Source organism: Pseudonaja textilis, chromosome 1 (assembly GCF_049901715.1).
Source record: "Pseudonaja textilis isolate UNSWEBS1 chromosome 1, rPseTex1.2, whole genome shotgun sequence".
Classification (NCBI taxonomy): Eukaryota; Metazoa; Chordata; class Lepidosauria; order Squamata; family Elapidae; genus Pseudonaja; species Pseudonaja textilis.
The window spans coordinates 307,655,303-307,673,336 of NC_141990.1; the positions used below are offsets into that span (position 1 = coordinate 307,655,303).

Sequence of the window (18,034 nt, forward strand, 5' to 3'; positions counted from 1 at the left end):
TAGGAGGAACCTGATAAGATTATTTATTCCAGAAGCGAGATGAAAACAGGACAGTGGTAAAGATCAATTTAGTTATGACAGTTTGTTCGTCCAAGCAACCTCCACGCTCAATTTTCACTGAAAAGCCACTCTCTTATGCTGCTGATAAACCAAGTCCTTGTGAATGCTTGGTTTCCTTCTTCTGCATGCTCAGCTGAAGTGGCGACCAAGGCGAGCAGATCGGTAGTCAAAGCGGAGCTGTACAAAGGAATGGAGAATATTCTTCTCTAGAATAGCCAGCTGCTCTCCTGAGCAGACCTGCTTCAAGTTATCTGGGGCTACAACCAGGAGGTTGCAAAGGGAATGTAGCGTGTCAAAAAGCTGCAATACCAACGCAACCTGTGACAGTCGGGAAAAGCAAAGCAAAATTCAGTATAAACATCAAACATCAAGGGGTACTTTTCAGAAAGTCAGCTTACATATTTCTTAATGCAGTATTTTTTGTCATCTTGTTCAGAGATACAACAAATCTGAGAGACAGCATATGTATGCCAGCTATATCTCAGACTGTACCTGCAATAATAGCCAATACTCACCTTGAACTCTTTGGCACACTTTCTGTATTCAGCCACATCACAGATTGCCAACATGCCACCCATGCAGCTGTAGGAATATTGCTGTAGATGCTCATAAATAAGGCGATGGAAACGAACACCAAACTCCATCAAAACACTGTCCACATTCTTGCCATCCATGGAATTCCTGATCTTTTCCAGTTGCTTTCTAACATAGGCACAGACTTTGGCACAGGCCTGTCACATAAACAAGGGATGTCAAGGAGAAAAGATTCATCGTGATATGAAAGCTACAAAATGGATGAGAGGAGACACTCTGGGGGTACTCCTAGGGTACCAACTTTCATTCAATGAAAGTACCTAGTATATTACTTTCAGATGTTTTTTTTCCCCCCCAGAACATGAAATTCTCTCCACCTCTTTTTTGTTAAAAGAATTCAAGCCTTTGCAATGGATAGCAGCTTGTTTACATAGAAAAACCTTGGTGGTCCAGTTACTACCTGAAGTAACTACATTGCAGTCTATTTTGGACATCCATAATTGAAACTGTATTAATTTTCCAGTCACATTGCTGAAAAGATCTACCTTGCCTTGAATATCTTACCCATTATATAGTTTATTATTTATAAATCACTCTGCTCCTCTCTAACATACAGAGTTTTTTTTTTTTACTAAAAGTGAATCTTTTAGTAAAATTAATATGAGAAAATAATCACACATACCCACCAAACCTATAACCTTCAAACAATTATAGTATAATTGACTAATGTCAGCATCATTCTACATTTACTCTGTGGAATAGACAAAGGAGATTTGAATTCCAATAAAAATAAATTGTTATTATTCATTCCTTCGGTTCACTTTCTGACTCCTGGCAATTATGAGGACTAGTCCCTACAGTTTTCTTGGCAAGGTTTTTGGGAAGTGGTTTGCCTCCTTCTTCTTAGGGTTAAGAAAGAATGTCTGGCCCAATGTCTCCTGATGGGCTTCACGACTAAGGCAAATGTTACATCAAACTGGCTCTCTTAATTTAGGCATAATTAATATAAAGTATCTTATACCAAATATGAGAACCAATAGCATGGCAGGTGCTGGACTAGGAGCAAGGAGACCTAGGTTTTAGTCTTCACTGAGGCAGACAAATTACCAGGTGACCTTAGGCCAATAATCCCCTATCAGCACCAGGCTCTGCAACAATCCAGCTGATAAACAAAATCATTTGTTGGCTGATTTGCTGTAAGAATTAGACAAGCATGGTGGGAAAACAAGCAGGCTTTGCAACTAAGCAGGAAAAAATACTAAGAAAAACAGCTCTACAACTAATATATAATACAAGATTGTACATGATCTGAGTTTAATAGATTTTGGATCTGATGACAGCAACACAGAGTTCTAACTCTGTTATTTATGCTGTCAGAAAAGGGATGTGAACATTTTCACTCTTGCTTTCTGTATATCCCCTGTTATAGCTGAAATGCAGAATACATTATTCTACAGAATGGGTAGATTGACTGCTGGTGGTAGATAAGTGTTCAATCATGATGGCAAATATATAGAGGATATAGACTTCTTGCAGAAAATCTAAATTATTTAAAGAAATACAATTGGTCTAAGAAATATTTCTATAGTAACACTGAACATACTGTATAAGGAAATGCTACTATTCTCCCTAGCTTAAATCACACAGAAAACTACATCCAAATTCATATATAAGTGGAAGAAAATTTTACTATTAAGCAAAGATATACAATGTAACCCGGGCACAGTTAACTGTAGGAAAGAGTACCAGCAGCAACCCAATTACTTGCTGTGCCACTTGTCACTTACTAAGCTATATATAGTTACTCACATTAGTGTACTGGATCAGAACATTGTTCTCGTCTTCTGGTTTGAAATCAGTCTTCTTTTGTTCAGCTCCTAAGATGTGCTTCATCTGTCCAATCATGCAATTTAGTGTCCTTCAAAATCAAAATACTAGGTTGTAAGTTTTAGAAAGAACATTTTAAATTTTACAAAGTTACAGTGTGATCTTTATAAATTACAATGAAATGCACATGCATTTTCTATTTTCATGAAATTGCAGTGCTAGACTGCCAAATTATTGTTTTCATTATTTAATATTTAATATACTTCTTGTGATGAATTCTTAAAAATATATTTAATCCTGCGTTTAATACATTAATACAATAATGGGCAAAATAAAAGAGAAACTAAAATATGAAAACTTAACTTGCCTATCTATGCCCATATCCAATTTCACCTCCATTTGCTCTGTGATATCCTTTTTCTTCTGAAGACATTCAGAAAGCTTAGGAGAAGAGCTGTGACAAATTAAAAAACGGGCAGTTAATATCAACCACCAGTGAATGCACGCGTCCACTGCAAACAACCTGGACATTCCTAGCACTTAACTTGTGCAAGGATTTTCTAGCTCATCTCCCTTTTACCAGCCTTTCACAGAAAATAAGCTTTCACGTCAAAATTATATACAGAACAAGGCAACTGATGTGAAAGGGGGACTTGGGAATTCAAGGGAATCCAAACTAATACAAGATGCAGACAAACACAGAAAACTATTACATATTTTCAGAATCTAAGAGGAATCCTGCAGATCAGGGGTGTCAAATTCACTGCATCACGTTGTTGTCATGTGACATATCGCAGTGGTGGAATTCAAATTTTTTTACTACCAGTTCTGTGGGCGTGGCTAGGTGGGTGTGGTTATGTGATTGGGTGGGTGTGGCTTTTTTGCAGCAGCAGCACTCCCACCTCCCCACCCTGCTTTTGGGGCCTTTCCTGGCTTCAGAGGAGCCTTGGGGGGGTGTTTTTGCTCCCAGGAAGCTTCCTTGGGGCCCAGGAAGGCAAAAATCAAGGCAAAGCATAAGAAGCCAGGGGAATCCCGGCACAGCTGTTCATAGGAAATACCTTAAGGAGTGAGTGGGCGGGCAAGCATCGGGCGGGCGGTGCAAGCGAGCAGTGACCGGGCGACCAGGTTGGGGGCATGGCCAGCCAGAAGTTCGGTGAACCATGGCAAATCCTTGCTACCGGTTTGCCCGAAGGGGTGCGAAGCGGCTGAATACCACCACTGACGTATCGTGACTTTTTCCCTCTTAGCTAAAACAGGGATAAGTGTGGCCAGAGTGTGACACATCTGGCCCACAGGCTGCAAGTTTGACGCCCCTGTGCTAGATCATATCAGAGGCCTATTTAGGTTCAACATTCCGTTTCTCAAACTAGCCAACTTTAGCAAAGTGCATAAACATGCCCATAGTTAAACCAGCACTAGCTTTATTATTTATTTAAAAAATCTAAACACTGGTATGAAGTAAAGAACGACAGGCTTCCAAAAGGAACGCTAATCTATTACAAGGGAAGCCATTAATACAAAATGATTAGACTGAGGTTATTTAAACCAAGTCTCTGCACTTCTAATATGGCTTTATTCAGGAAGATTTTGAGAGAAGCAATATTTCTGAGTCTGAACCCAAATTCCACGTGGATTTTGGCATGAGGATACATAAATGACCTACCTCACCAACGGCATCAGATGGTCATTGAACTGCTTATCAAAAAGATGAAAAATGGTATTAGCCTGATTTACAATATCCAGGAAATAAAGATTTGCATGCTTGGCATCTGGAGATGGAATACCTAAAATTGAAATGAAATGTCAACATGTTAAAATTTCACTGGGACTAAGAAAAAAAAATCCAATTAACAGTCTATCAGGAATCATGAGTAATAATTATACAACTGATCTTAGGACAAATTTATCAAGCATATTAAGAAGGATTATTTGTTTTGCAAACGTTATCTGTAAGGACTGCACATGCTTTGAAAATGATTCAGAAAAAGGTGATTTCATGTAAGCCCAAAGGACATTGTGATTGTTTTCAAGAGTTGATTCTCTCAAGTTAATGCAACTCTTAAAGCAGCCACATCTTTTTTTTCAGAATCATATGGAAATCTAAAGAAAGGTAGGTTCAATGAATAATACAGAGGTTTTGTATTTTTAGTAGCGCTGAAGTACATTTTCTGAATCATTTTAAAGCATGCACAGACCTAATATTTAAACAAGTTGCCTATTTAGAACCAATAAAATGTATTATGGAATTAAATGATCCTTTAAAAACTTTTAAAATATATAATTTTATATTTCATTTTTGCTATTGCTTATAAATTTACTTCTACCAATCATCATACTTGTCCCACAATGTAAAACAGAAATAGACTTACCAGCCAGCCCAGTTTCCACAGCATAATCAATATGCTCAATACACAAGAAATCCACAAGCAAAGAGAAAATCCTGAAAGCATTCTTAGGCAAATCAGAAGGATCCGAAAGCTTTAAAAATGAAAAACATCAACTTCATCATCTGTCTAGCAAGAAATCATTTGCAAGCATATTTATATGACTACTTTCAAACAAGTGTAATTGTGGAAACATAGATCAACATTCACATATCACGTTCTTGCTAGTGATGATCTGAAATCGTTTCCACTCTTGTATTAGCTATATTCTAATTTGCAGACAAGTTGAGATATATCTAATAAGCCTCAAATATTGCTCTTCTTATACTTCCTTTCTTGTTCTGGACAATCTGTCGTACTTTTATAAAGAAATATTTCTTGTTCCTCTCTTGTTCATCTGTTTTTCACAAACAGGTGTAATTTTATCTTTGAAATATGTTAAAAGGCAAATTAAAATGCTGGAATACCTAAATTCCAGGATGGTCTTTGGGATCCAGACTCAACCTACACAAAATAGAGAGCACACACATATTGTGGGGACCTTAACAATAAGCAATGGTTTTCTGCAGTGTTATCCAGGCCCTTCAATTTCCCTAAAAGTTGTGATATATTATCAATTCATGAAATTATCTATTACTTTTTCTACTTTAAATAACTCATAAAGATAGCATAAAACCAAGATAATTCAGCAGCTGAATTATAGTTAACCAATAAGTGTATATTGTTTACATGAGTATTCTAATATGTAATAGCTAGGAAGCTCTATATTATGCATATACACACCCTATGACACCTTTCAAAAGCTTGCTTGGTTTCTTGTAATAAATTAACCACAACATCCTGGGACAAGAAAGTTTCACCATGGGTATCAATGCTTGGGCCTAAAGGCAGGTTGGTTCGCTGTCGTATTCTCTCTTTGAGGTCTTGAATACTAAAAAAAAGAAATGCCCCAGATAGGATTATTAACTGAAGTTAGATTTTTCTCTGATTAATTTTTCAAGTATTATGAACTACAAATTTACATATTAAATGTAACAAACAAATACCCTTCTACTGGGAGAAAAGGGCTTCTTTTTTTAATGACATTATTTGACATATACTTCCTTTAAAAAACAACCACTTTTCTCTGTAATGCACCAAAATCCACAACACTGATCGAGAGCATCCTCTATGGCTGGAAACATACAGTCATTCAGAAGAAAATTCAAGATGTTACGGCAGAATCAAAGATATTCATGAAGAGGTAAGTGCTAAAACCGGAGAACTTCTTTAAAAAAAAATCCATGGGAGCACATACAATGCATTTTCAATCACTAAAGAAGTTATAGAGCCTTTTTCCAGGCTCACATAGCTGTTTTAGAAACTGATCCTGATTGTGCAGTTCGGTAAAAGACACCATTGTAACAGAGATGCTTTGTATGCATTCTGTTAAATTACCACCTTTTCCATGACAAAAAGCATCATGGGAATGTGGAAATTCATTTGCTCTAACATATCAATTGCTGGACAAAATCTGTACCTGCAATGTGCATTAAATAGTTTGTATTTTAAAAGGCTGTATGGCATGGATACACTACAATAGCTAATATGCCAATGTATTAAAGATTCTATTTATTTCCTGTTGCCTCTTCTAAGGATTTTTAGAATAGGCAAAATAGAAACCTTCAAAGAGATCACACTGTTACCCCTGTTGGGACATTTATGGTCATATCACAGATCATTACAGATTTTCAGGCTGGTTTTGTAGCTAACGTCTTCAAAGATTAAACAAAAAAAAAAAGATTGACTGGGTTCACTGAATTTTTTTACCAGAGATGTCGATTTCTAAGGTACCTTAGAAGATATACCCTTGTAACAAGAATCTTTAGTACTGTAAGACAAAATTATATCAGCAATGCAACCTTTACAGAGTTGGAAGGCTATGAATTGATAGAGTATCTATCAAAACATGGCAAGCAACAGAATAAAAAGCAGTAAAACCTGCTAACCAAACTATGACAAGAAATCTGGAAAATGACTCAGGAGCCAACAGCCTGGAAGAGGTCAGTCTTTATAACTATATGGAAAGAGATCTAACTAATACCCTTAATTTACATGCTAGTAAAATAATATTTAAGATTATCCAACACAGATTCCTACATGGAAAAGGAAATGCCTGATGACACCACCTTGATGGTACATAATCATTCAGTAACTGTCATTATACAATCGAACTATTGTTAACGTAAGCATTACACACACATTTTAAACAAGGTATACAAACTTAAAGAAGTTTATACATGCTGCAAATTTTACAAGTATGTAAGACAACAATAAAAAGATTAAAAAGTAGTACTTACCCTCCACCTCCAATAGCTCTCTTCTGGTGATTTTTGGAATCATAATAGCGCTGCAGAATCATGGAGCTCCTGCTTCTCAAATAACCAATTTCCACCTCAATGTAATTCTCCAAATAAGAAACAAAGATGGATTTGATAAGCTTAGACAGGAAAGTCTGCTTATCAGTGCCCAAGTTAAACTCCATCAATTTGCTTGAAAGATTAGTAGTCCTTTATGTTAAGGCCAGGAGCAAGAGAAGAAAACAATGTAGTTGCAGGAGGTAAAATACAGGTATATAACATCTATAAACGTTCACTTCTTAGGGGGCACAGTAAGGAGTCAGAATGCACCTAGCCCTATTATGGAAGTAGGCAGACCTCAAGCCTATTTTATCTAGAACCCCAAGATCCAGCAGCTGGGGCTTAGAGCAAAAGACAAACACTTAAAATTAAAGAATTCTCAGCCCAGGAATTTCTTTTGATTATGAGAAATGAACACAGCTCATAGCCCTTTCACACAAAAACACTACAATTCCCTTCTGTAAAGTAATTGAGGGTGGGAGCGGGGGTGTCATTTTGTTACAGGTATTGTTAAAACAACTGGAAGTCAGAAATCCTTGCTGACCTACTGGAAATCACTCGGAGATCTACCAATAAGCAAACATGGACCTTAGCAGTTAACTGAATTAGAGATTACTAGAAAATCTCCTAGTAAGAACAAGAGATCTTTAATCAATCTTTTTTACATTCCCTTATGGAATGCCAAAACCAATTCTTCCCAACTGACTTGTATTTGTCTCACATAAGAATAGCTCGCTATTCAAGCAGTTTCCCGCACTCTGGGTTGACTTAACACAAAGGTTAGCACTTTTATCAGCAGGCAGGCACTAAATTTTATGTCAGAAATGAGAGTAAAAACAGGTTTTACACATAATGTTAAGCCATAATGTACCTTGTTTCTAGCTTCATATAACTCCAAGCCCATACAAATCACTGTTTACTTTTCGGAAACAAATCATAATTTGAACACATAGCTTACTGTTGATTTAAGAATTTGGGCTTGCTTTCATGCCTTTTTTTTATCTCTGAATAGAACCTATTCCTGTTTTTTTTTTTAATGCTCATCTGAACTATTTTGGGTCCAAAATATATATTAAGCAATGAAAGCAGAAATTGGCTGGAAAACCCATAATTAATTTGCTTATGTGTAAAAATAATTCCATCATGATCCTGTTTTTTTAAAAAACAACTTATGGTTAAAGCAAATTCTGCCCTAGTATTACACACATAAACAGACCTGGTGCAATCATTTTCACTCTAGCTTCTCTACATTACTATATAAATTAATGCAACCTAGCATAATGAAAAATCCATAATTTCAAAAAATGACAGAATCTACACAGAACTGCAGAAGGATAAATCAAATGAGAAGACCAACCCTGGGCCTCTTAGAGCTTTATTCCTTAAGTTATTTAAAAGAGAACCAACCTTGTGTACAGGTCATAAAGACTCTGAAGATATTGCTCTGCATCCGATTTCTTATGTTCTTCTAACTGGTCTTTTATATAACCCTGTGAAAGTAAAGGCCAGCATTTTATTATTTCTTTCCTTTCCATTAAGAATACAAATACCTAATATATATTCAATGCAGTTTAATTCAGTTATGAAATTTCCATCACAATCAGTGGCAACATTACATTGCACCCATTCGCAGCACATTTCTGCAATTGTTTGAATTTTGTCTTTTCAGTGTAACCTAACCATTGTTATCCAATTTGTTCCAAAGCCTAGGTAGGAGAGGGAGAGGATAAAAAAAGAAAACAAATATAGACATGCGGATACCCTTTGCATTATTTTCCCCATAAGGACTTCATATATTAAACAAATCATTTTCATTCGTTACAAAAGAAATACCAATGCTTTGACATGCTGTTCTCTAATTTTAAATACAAGAAGGCAGAGCATTATCAGAAGCATTTGGTTTTAGTCTTCTTATGCATTCTTTCTCTTTCCCTGTGCTTATAGATATAGATAGACAGAAAATCCAAGAATCCAAACGTAAAGCAAAACATCTCCTAAGCAGAGGAATAACAGGAAATAAAACTAAGCATAAGCATCTCGAGATCCCTAGATAGTTGTCTGAAGTAGCATTCAGGTTTTAAATATAAAACATTCCAGAGTCTTCTCCTAATCATGCCCTTAAAGATCCTCTGCCGTAAGAGAATGTCCATGCACAACTAGGAACCACAGATTGGGTGAACCATCCAACACTGGAAAACAAAAGCTTGAATCAAGAGAAAGCATGCACGTGGAAAGGACCAGGCAGGTCCAGCTTTCTTCAATGGGAGATTTTCTAGGTATCTGGGACTTCAACTCCCATTATTCCAAGTCATCATGTCCATTATCAGACAATGTCCATGTCAAATGGAGAGAAAGGTTTGGGAAAGACTGGCATAGGCCACCAATCATACATAATACTTTCTTGCCATTTGGTACAAGTAAAGTTATAGTTACAAAAAAAAAAAGTTAACATTATATTGGCAAGTAGCTTTAAAAATATAGAACAAATGTAAGTTACCTGAAGTCTAATTTCAAAGATATTCTGAATAAGTTTGGCCATTACAGTCTCTGGACTACTAAATATATCTCCAACTTGTTTATTCACATTCTGGCACAGAATGGCTGTATCTTCAAAAATATCATTTCTCAAATAGGCACCCTGAGTCACAGAAAAATTAGAAGAGAGTTTCTACATTAAGATATTTGTATCTCTTGTATAGGCCAGTGGTTCCCAACCTTTTTTTCACCACAGACCCCCTTTTAAATACTTGTTGTGGTCATGGACCACAGCCACAGACCCCAAAGACTTAACTCAAGATTTAAGTCATAACATTTCTTCAAGCATTCACAGACCTCCATGGACTACAAGTTGAGAACCACTGGTATAGATATTTCACATAAATATAAACACAACATAATATTTAACCCAAAGCCTTACCTCTTGGCACTGTTTTATATACACATCGACACAGTGGGAATAGCCCTATGGGAGAAAAAAAGATTCTGCAATGAAGTTAAATATTCAATATTCATATTGTTTGGCATTAATTTAAAAAAAAAACAATAGGTAGAAAGTATCTACCTTTCTGGCTTCTTCTTTCTTTTTTTAATCTCTCAAATGACAACAGAATCAACTAAAATGTTGGTCATCAAATGAAGCCATTTATCTACTATCCATTTTACTCTATTTAATTTCCCCAATTCAATAGCCTCTCAGAGCCATTGTCTCCTGAGTTGAATCAATAGCAATAGACCTGTTCATTCAGATGAGAATTTTAATACCAAGAATACCAATCTTTTTCAGCTTGTGATATATAAGATCACAATGAAAAAAGGAGTCCTTGTGGATTTTACTGCACTAGTCGTTGTGGACTATAGGAGGCAGTGCTCATCTCCATTCCCAGGCCATTGAACCAGTGCTGTTCAAAAACATTTCCATGGTCATATGGCCAGCAAAATGTCACAGAGTGCTGCTATCTTCCTATAAGAGTAGTACCTATTTATCTACTTGCACTTGTATGCTTTCGAACTCCTAGGTTACTGGGAGATGGGATGAGGAGAGGAGAGGAGAGGAGCTCACCCCATTGCATAGTGTTCAGATTTCAAACCTGGGCTGTCGGTTTTCCAGCTGACAAGCCCAGCATCTTAAAAACTGAACCGCCACGGCACCCAGAATCAAAGTATACTTCTAAATATCCTTATTGCTCCTAATCGCACTTAGTCATAGTCACTGAGGTATTACACAAACAGGCTCAGTTTGTGTAGCACAGAAGGAAAGTTCTAACTCTGTCTATAAAGTCAGCTATCAGTCTGAACTTGCACACAAATGTCTGACTCAAACAGTTTCTATCAATTGCACTGATCAAGATGAGACATAGAGAAGAGATTGATTATTAGAGGAAGAGGGTTTTTTTTTAGAAAGACACTCCATGTGGTTCATACCAGTGCTGGAAAGGAATTAATGAAGAAATAATCCAACAGTTATTACTGCGATAACAAAAGAAAGTATCATTCCTGGAATAAAAATATTCACTAAAATACAATCAATCAATAGGGACTAAGTATTTTAGCACAGTTCTATTGGGGTTAAAATGGCATCAAGAAAGATTTATTCCAGGTCCAAAGTACTCATGTGCTTCGATATCCAAACTACTCATGTGCTTTGATATAAACACAGTTTATCAGAAGGAAACACTACAGAAGAGATTCTGTAAATGTGTACAACGCTACAGCCTTAGAGATAAGATTACTTACCTTAAAATGTAGCAAAACTGCAGTTACTTCTCTCATCCTGTAGATTTGCCCCCTTCTTTGTGCATTGGTAAACTCCTGGATTAGTTGGCACTCTAAGTCATGGTACTTACCTGAGTTCAAGGAAGAGGATAAAAGAAGTAAAATAACATGTCACAGTTGATTAAGTGGCAGCAGCAGAATTATTTTCAAAAACATTAAAAGATGCGATCTTACTTGCTATTTTAGATTTTACGTCAGAAAACCTGTGGGAAAAAACAAAAGGATGAATAAAACTCATGCCTTAGGATTACAATCTTCCAACCATGAGACACTTATGCAATGTATTTTTAGATGCAATGCTTTTATTTTACCTATCTAACACCAAGAACAAAGCAAAATGCTTTTTAAAAAATAACACATGACTGCCATGATCATTTACACCATGTAACTACATACTTATAGAAAATAAGATTAAGGGACACTGCCTGTCAAGTACTTTGAGCTAGCATATGAAATGCAAAGAGAAGTAGATAAACCTGTTGTGTGTGAGTTGGGTGGTCGTATAAATTTGAAAAATAAACAAACAAATAATGAAATAAACCAGTGCTCACCACCGGTCCAAAGAAAACACATTTCAATTATTACCAAACCAGAGACTCACAAGAAAAGCCAAGTGTTAGCCAATAATGCTAAGATTCAGGTCTCCAAGTATTCAAATCCTAAGAGCAGCAAAGCTGGTCTTACTTTTTGCATGGCGATACTGCTGGTAGATGCATAAGAATTGTACATATTTTTAAAAGATCTTACTGACTAAATTTAGCTATATTGCTTTTTATTTTTCTATCATGGTAATTTATTTTTCTTATTATGGCTTACTTCCGTTTTTAAGGTTTGCATATTACATATCCCAAAAGAAAGTAGTACAATGGCTATGTATTTATTTGCAGTTTCTAGCAGTGTCACTGATATCAAGCTTTCCTGTGTTCCTATCCAATGAAGCTCTTTTATATCAGTATCATTTAAAACATTCTGAGGTTTTTCTTCTACTACCAGTCTACATACTACGGTTTGAGGAGGGCTGTGGTGGCACAATGGCTAGAATTAATATTACAGACTAACTCTGCCCATTGCCAGGAGTTTGATCCTGACTGGCTCAAGATTAACTCAGCCTTCCATCCTTCCGAGATTGGTAAAATGAGGACCCAGATTGTTGGGGGCAACATGCTGACTATGTAAGCCACTTAGAGAGGGCTGAAAAACACCATGAAGCAGTATATAAGTCTAAATGCTATTGCTATTTTAAGGCTAAGGTCCAAACAGAATGATGGAAAAGTTTCCTTAATAAACAGGAATAAAAGAAATTTCTAAGTAAGAATAAACCCAAAAATGTGGAAAACAAACACTAACTTCAGGAAGAATGCTGCATCCTTTCTCGTCCTCAAGAAGAGCCCATAAGCATACAAAAAAGTGACAAGACACAGTTTGGAAGACAAGGCTGAATTTCTTCTCTGGCCACAGTCATTGCTAATCACAGTTTATCTTACAAGATTGTGCCGAAGATAAAAATCACATTGTCTAGGTCCATTTCTCTAGACCTTCAGGCTTTGCACAGGAACCAAAACTGCTCTGGGAAGTCAATGGAATTCTTTTTTGGCTTGAACCCCATGCACCCACCCAAAATCCTCCATGTGATCCTTACGGATTTTGTTGGATGTATCACTTCCAGAAGGTGGTGCTGACTGCTTACTCCTCTGATTTATTAAATGTATGCTATAAAATTCTTTATTTTATTTCATATTCTGATTAATGAGAAGCCATATGGTATATCATTCAAAATATGGACTGATGTATCATCAATATCCAGATGATACTAACTAGATGAAACCAAGTATCTGCCCAGTTGAGGATAAGTCAATCTATTCTGAAAAAGGCTGTATACTTCCTAAAGGAAAGATAGGCCGTCTTTCTTGCAAATTTCCAGCTTTCAAAAATATATATATATTTATAGAAATTGTGATCATAAGCACACAGCAGAAACAAAACGAAGTTTTATAAGTGGATGCTATCACTTTAAGCAAGATGATTATTGAGAGGTTACTGTTCAAGATACGTTAAGCTTATTTGAAGTTTTAGCACATTTTATTTGTTTCCATTTGGATTTGATAGGAAGTAACACAGCCAAACTTTGGTGGTGGTGATCTTCAGAGTCATAAAACAGGGCTTTAGGGACAGTTTACAGCCTACTTGCAGCCTGTACTTCACAGGTCAGGTTTTCAATTTTCAAATTGAAAATTGTACCTCCAACCATGTCACTGGATTCTCTTGCAGCTAAGAATGCTTTTCATCAGATGTTCTAACATAATGAATGAAATGTGATGGTTTTGCTTCACTTATCTGACAATTTATGTATGAAACTTATATACTGCCCATCTCACTATCCAAAGAGACTCTGTGTGGCTTACAATACAGTTTGATAACCTGCAAAATGCATTACTGTAAAGCACTATACATTAAACTATATTTGAAAAAAGGTAACATAGCTATAGGTATTCCAAAATAAGATGAGAATATACTAAGCCAGGGCTTTCTCATCTCTGCTTATGTGTTTGGGTCTTTCAAAGTGCTGGCACTAAATGGCTGCAAGTCACCTGAAGCAGTGGCTTCTGCCAAACAAATCTAACAGCTTCTAAGGCCAGCTTCTGAAGCCTTGTGAATAAAATGAAGAGGGTGGCTACTAGACAGAAGATTTTGCAGTGGTGATGTTGGATATGGAAGCTCTACCGAGAGATTTTTTTTGCCAAAGAACAGATTATGGCACTTTCAAATGAAGATCTTTATTTTCTATTCCTTAATCCAACAGTTCTCAAAGTAAAGTCTGGAGATCCCTCGAGATTCCAAGGCCCCTTCAAATCAATCAATATTTTTAAATGTTTCAGCCTTCATTTTTAATGGCTTTTAATTTTTAATATCCATGGAAATAACCCTCACTAACCGAAGCGCTTTGGATTCCTCAGTCATCTGTAAGAACATAGAAGGGTTTTGAAACCAAAATATTTGAGAACTGCATGGCTGCTGGTTTCCCTTCATTTCATTTTTTAGTAAATTTATTTATATTTTCTATTATTTTTAAACTATTTAGAAAACTTCAACCGCTGAGTCGTATAAATACATTAAATAAGTATATAAATATATAAGTTCAAAAGATTTTTAAATATCATGGATCTTTGTAAAACATATCTCCTATGTTTTAAGTCAATTTTAAAATTAAGTTTCTCATTTTGATTCATCACACAACTGAGTTTCAATTTGACTCACTTTCTTCAAAAATGTTAGTAGAAAGAATTAAACTCTAGTTTGGTATAAACACAAATCAAAGATAATTTATAGCTATCAGTCACACTTCACCTTTCAAAAGGTAATTCCTGTGCTATCAGATGCAGCTTCTGGATAATATCAGCTGCCTCTTCAATCTATAAGGAAAAGACATAAAGTTTATTCAATGTCTTCTTTGATTTGTCTTCAATGACACTAACTTGTAAAAATCAAAAATATTTGGAGAAGTATCCCTCATTGCATTTATTTACTGAGTGACCAGTACATAGTTCCTCAAAATCAGCCCCACAACGAATTTATTTTTAAAAAATTATCTTATGTACGTATATATAAATATAATCATCTTATTTCCTATATGTACAAGAATTAAAATCTTTATGGGACATTTCCACCAGCTTCAGTTCCTACATAGTCTATCCTTTTGGCATAGTTGTTTATCATTTATTTTACTGGACAAAGTAGTTTGAGCAAAATATGTTTTTTGATTGCACATACAGTACAAGACTAACTTTTTTCCAAGATGATATTTCTAGATCTAATACCAGAGCCAGTACTATTACAGGACCCTGTTCCAATAAATTCATTCAACCTTTGATTCAGTCATATTTCCTTATCCAATGATTTCAGCAGCACATAACTGCACTAATAGGGCTAAACTTGCCATTTAAGAACCAGGAATAAAGTCACTCCAATCTGCTTTAATTAGATCTAATAGCGATGCAGATTCAAGAAATATGCCACAGACTAGCCCTTGATAGAGAGCAAGAGAGGCCTTGGAAAAGACATTCAAATGCTGTGTGTATACCTACAAAGATCAGAATTATATAAGCAACAGTATTCCTGCAACACTCTATGGGGAAGTAAAAGTTGGATTTTGAAGAAGCAAGTGAGTATTGAAAGAATATTAATGGAGAAGACTCCTGAAAATACAATAGACAGCCAAGAAAACAAACAAATGGATTATTGAACAAATCAACCCAGAATTTTCAACTGAGTCAGGCTTGTCCCATTTTGGATATGTTATGCAAAGATCTAGCTCTCTGGAAAAGTCTCTAATGTTGGTAAAAGTACAAAGAAAAAAAATGAAGAGGATAACCAGAAGCAAGGATGGATTCAGTCATTGTGGTGATGAATATACCATTGGAAGAAGATCTGACAAACCAGGTTAGGGATAATCTGTCCATGTAGTTCATAGAAATGGAAAACAAAACTGACCTGATGGTACAGAATGAATTAACGGATTAAGACAAAGTGCTGGAGAGGTAAAAACCACTTTCTGTTTCTTCAGCACTTTTTCTTTCTAGCTAACTTAATCAAGCAGGGAGGACGGCCCCATGATTAAGGCAAATAATTGCTTCCTTGTGGGAGAAGTGTATTCTTCCCCACCCATTCTCAAATAAACTCTCTCTTGTCTTGTAACAGCTGGAAACTATCTGCCAGTCTCACAAATATTACTGAGGGCTAAGCTCACTGAGAAAGTGGTGTCCTCATAATTCCAAGACATCTGTAGAATGCTGATTATTTGGAATTATTTCAGTCAGGCTTTCATTTGGACTGAAGAACTAAGACTATTTTGATTACTATGATAATAACATACACTAGGAACTTGATTTGGGAGTGTGACTCTACTAGTTCAGCAGCTTTCAATATGAATGATGAAAATCCCTATAAGATCTGGCAAGGAAAACAAGACCTGCAAAATAACTGGAGCAGAGAGATCATTGGGAGATATTGTCCCAGCTCAGCTGCATTTGGTAGGTCCAATAAATTTGTCCTGAGTGTATGTGTCCTGAATCAGAAAGACAGGGATAAGTTATGAGCAACTCACATAGACGACACATTCTCGTTAAATTCAGTTTGTGCTGCCTGCTCCTGTGCTACTATTTAAAAGGCTGGGAATAAATGGCTTTTTATAAAACCACAGTATCTGAAATAATGCCTCCTCCCATAGCCCAGAATCCATCTTCAAGGGTCCTGCTCCAAATGCCCTTCCTGGTTGAGATGCAGCAGGTGGTATCCATATTTAAAATGGCCCCATATTAAAAATATACGGATTTGAAATTGCGGTTAAGATTCACAAGAAAAAAAATTCTGACATCTGCTAGGTTTTATCAATGCACCTCAGTATTCATTGTATGCCTTAAGAAGAAATCTAAATACACACCCTGAAAATACTCATCTATACAAAGAGATTTTGTTTGAGAGATTTCTCAAGGATCGTGTGTGGAAAAAATGTTCATTCACAAGTAGGAAGAATTAGGGCATGATGTTCGGAAGAAGAATATAAGGGATTTCTAAGGCATTCTAAAGGATTACTCTCTTAGCATTCTTTCAAGTTGCTTATGATTTTGCAAAATGAAAAAGTGACAGCACCACCACATTGAGAATAGCTGAATCAGCAGACAAATGAAGTTAATCTGCACTCAGGAACAATGGAGCCTGGACAAGTTGCTCACCGGGGAGCTAAACTGTGGAAAAGTTGTAGCAAGAATTATAATTAGGGCAACTCAGTTTATCATGAGGAACCTCATTCAATCTGGCTGATGGGTCTTACCTTTTCAGGATTGGTGAAAACTTCAGACTTCAGCTCTCCATCTAGAAACTCATTAAAGTATTTCATCAGTTTGTGAGCCTCTACTAGCCGTTGCCTTGGTGTATTTACCCCCTCCAGCAGGTCACCTAGGTGACAGACTTTAGTTGCCACATAGCTGACATGCTCATCTAGTTCTTGGAAATGCTGGAAGGCAACCTGGGAGAAATAGACAAAAATGTTTGTGTTTTCTATAATGAATGGAAATCAAGTTCTTTAATAACATTCAGTTCAAGTAAAAGCTCAGAAGCCAATATAAGGGATGATTCAGGGCTCAGCCAAGCCTCTCTAAAATGTGCAAACACCTACCAAAATTAAAAATCAATGGATGAAAAATAACATTTTAACTAATTGGAACCAAATTAATTCCACTGAAATAGAATAATTGGAATAGGTCATTACAAAGATCAGTGTGTAGTTTCCATCTGAAATGTAGAATTATAGCAAGCTCTCCACCAAACAAATTTGAATTTCATATATTTGTCCATATTCCAGCAGGGCTAGTTTAATAGCTGTGGATATTTCATATGATGTAATTAAAACAATTGAAAAGAAATCTCTTTGTATAAGGAAAGGTACAGAGATATCAAGGTAAGTTGAGTTGTGATCAATAAAGGACAAATATTTCTCAAATTTTGTTTACAGTTAAGTACGCTGGAAATAAGAATTACTGATTACTATAGTGTGCCTAAACT

At 36.1% G+C, this 18,034-nt stretch overlaps 1 protein-coding gene across 3 annotated transcripts in view; it reads right to left on the minus strand.

Moving 5' to 3' along the window:
- The window catches only part of EXOC5 (exocyst complex component 5), a 24,924-nt gene continuing 6,890 nt past the window's right edge, over positions 1-18,034 (minus strand). For all 3 annotated transcript variants that reach the window (XM_026698689.2, XM_087922414.1, XM_026698690.2), the window contains exons 4-18: positions 17,304-17,498; positions 14,822-14,886; positions 11,651-11,679; positions 11,438-11,547; positions 10,122-10,166; positions 9,702-9,842; positions 8,612-8,694; positions 7,145-7,354; positions 5,589-5,736; positions 4,791-4,899; positions 4,085-4,205; positions 2,789-2,875; positions 2,404-2,512; positions 576-791; positions 1-378 (exon numbers count right to left, since the gene is read on the minus strand). In XM_026698689.2, the coding sequence (XP_026554474.1) occupies positions 190-378; positions 576-791; positions 2,404-2,512; positions 2,789-2,875; positions 4,085-4,205; positions 4,791-4,899; positions 5,589-5,736; positions 7,145-7,354; positions 8,612-8,694; positions 9,702-9,842; positions 10,122-10,166; positions 11,438-11,547; positions 11,651-11,679; positions 14,822-14,886; positions 17,304-17,498 (1,857 nt within the window). In that variant the 3' untranslated portion in view covers positions 1-189. The remainder of the gene's footprint in view (positions 379-575; positions 792-2,403; positions 2,513-2,788; positions 2,876-4,084; positions 4,206-4,790; positions 4,900-5,588; positions 5,737-7,144; positions 7,355-8,611; positions 8,695-9,701; positions 9,843-10,121; positions 10,167-11,437; positions 11,548-11,650; positions 11,680-14,821; positions 14,887-17,303; positions 17,499-18,034) is intronic.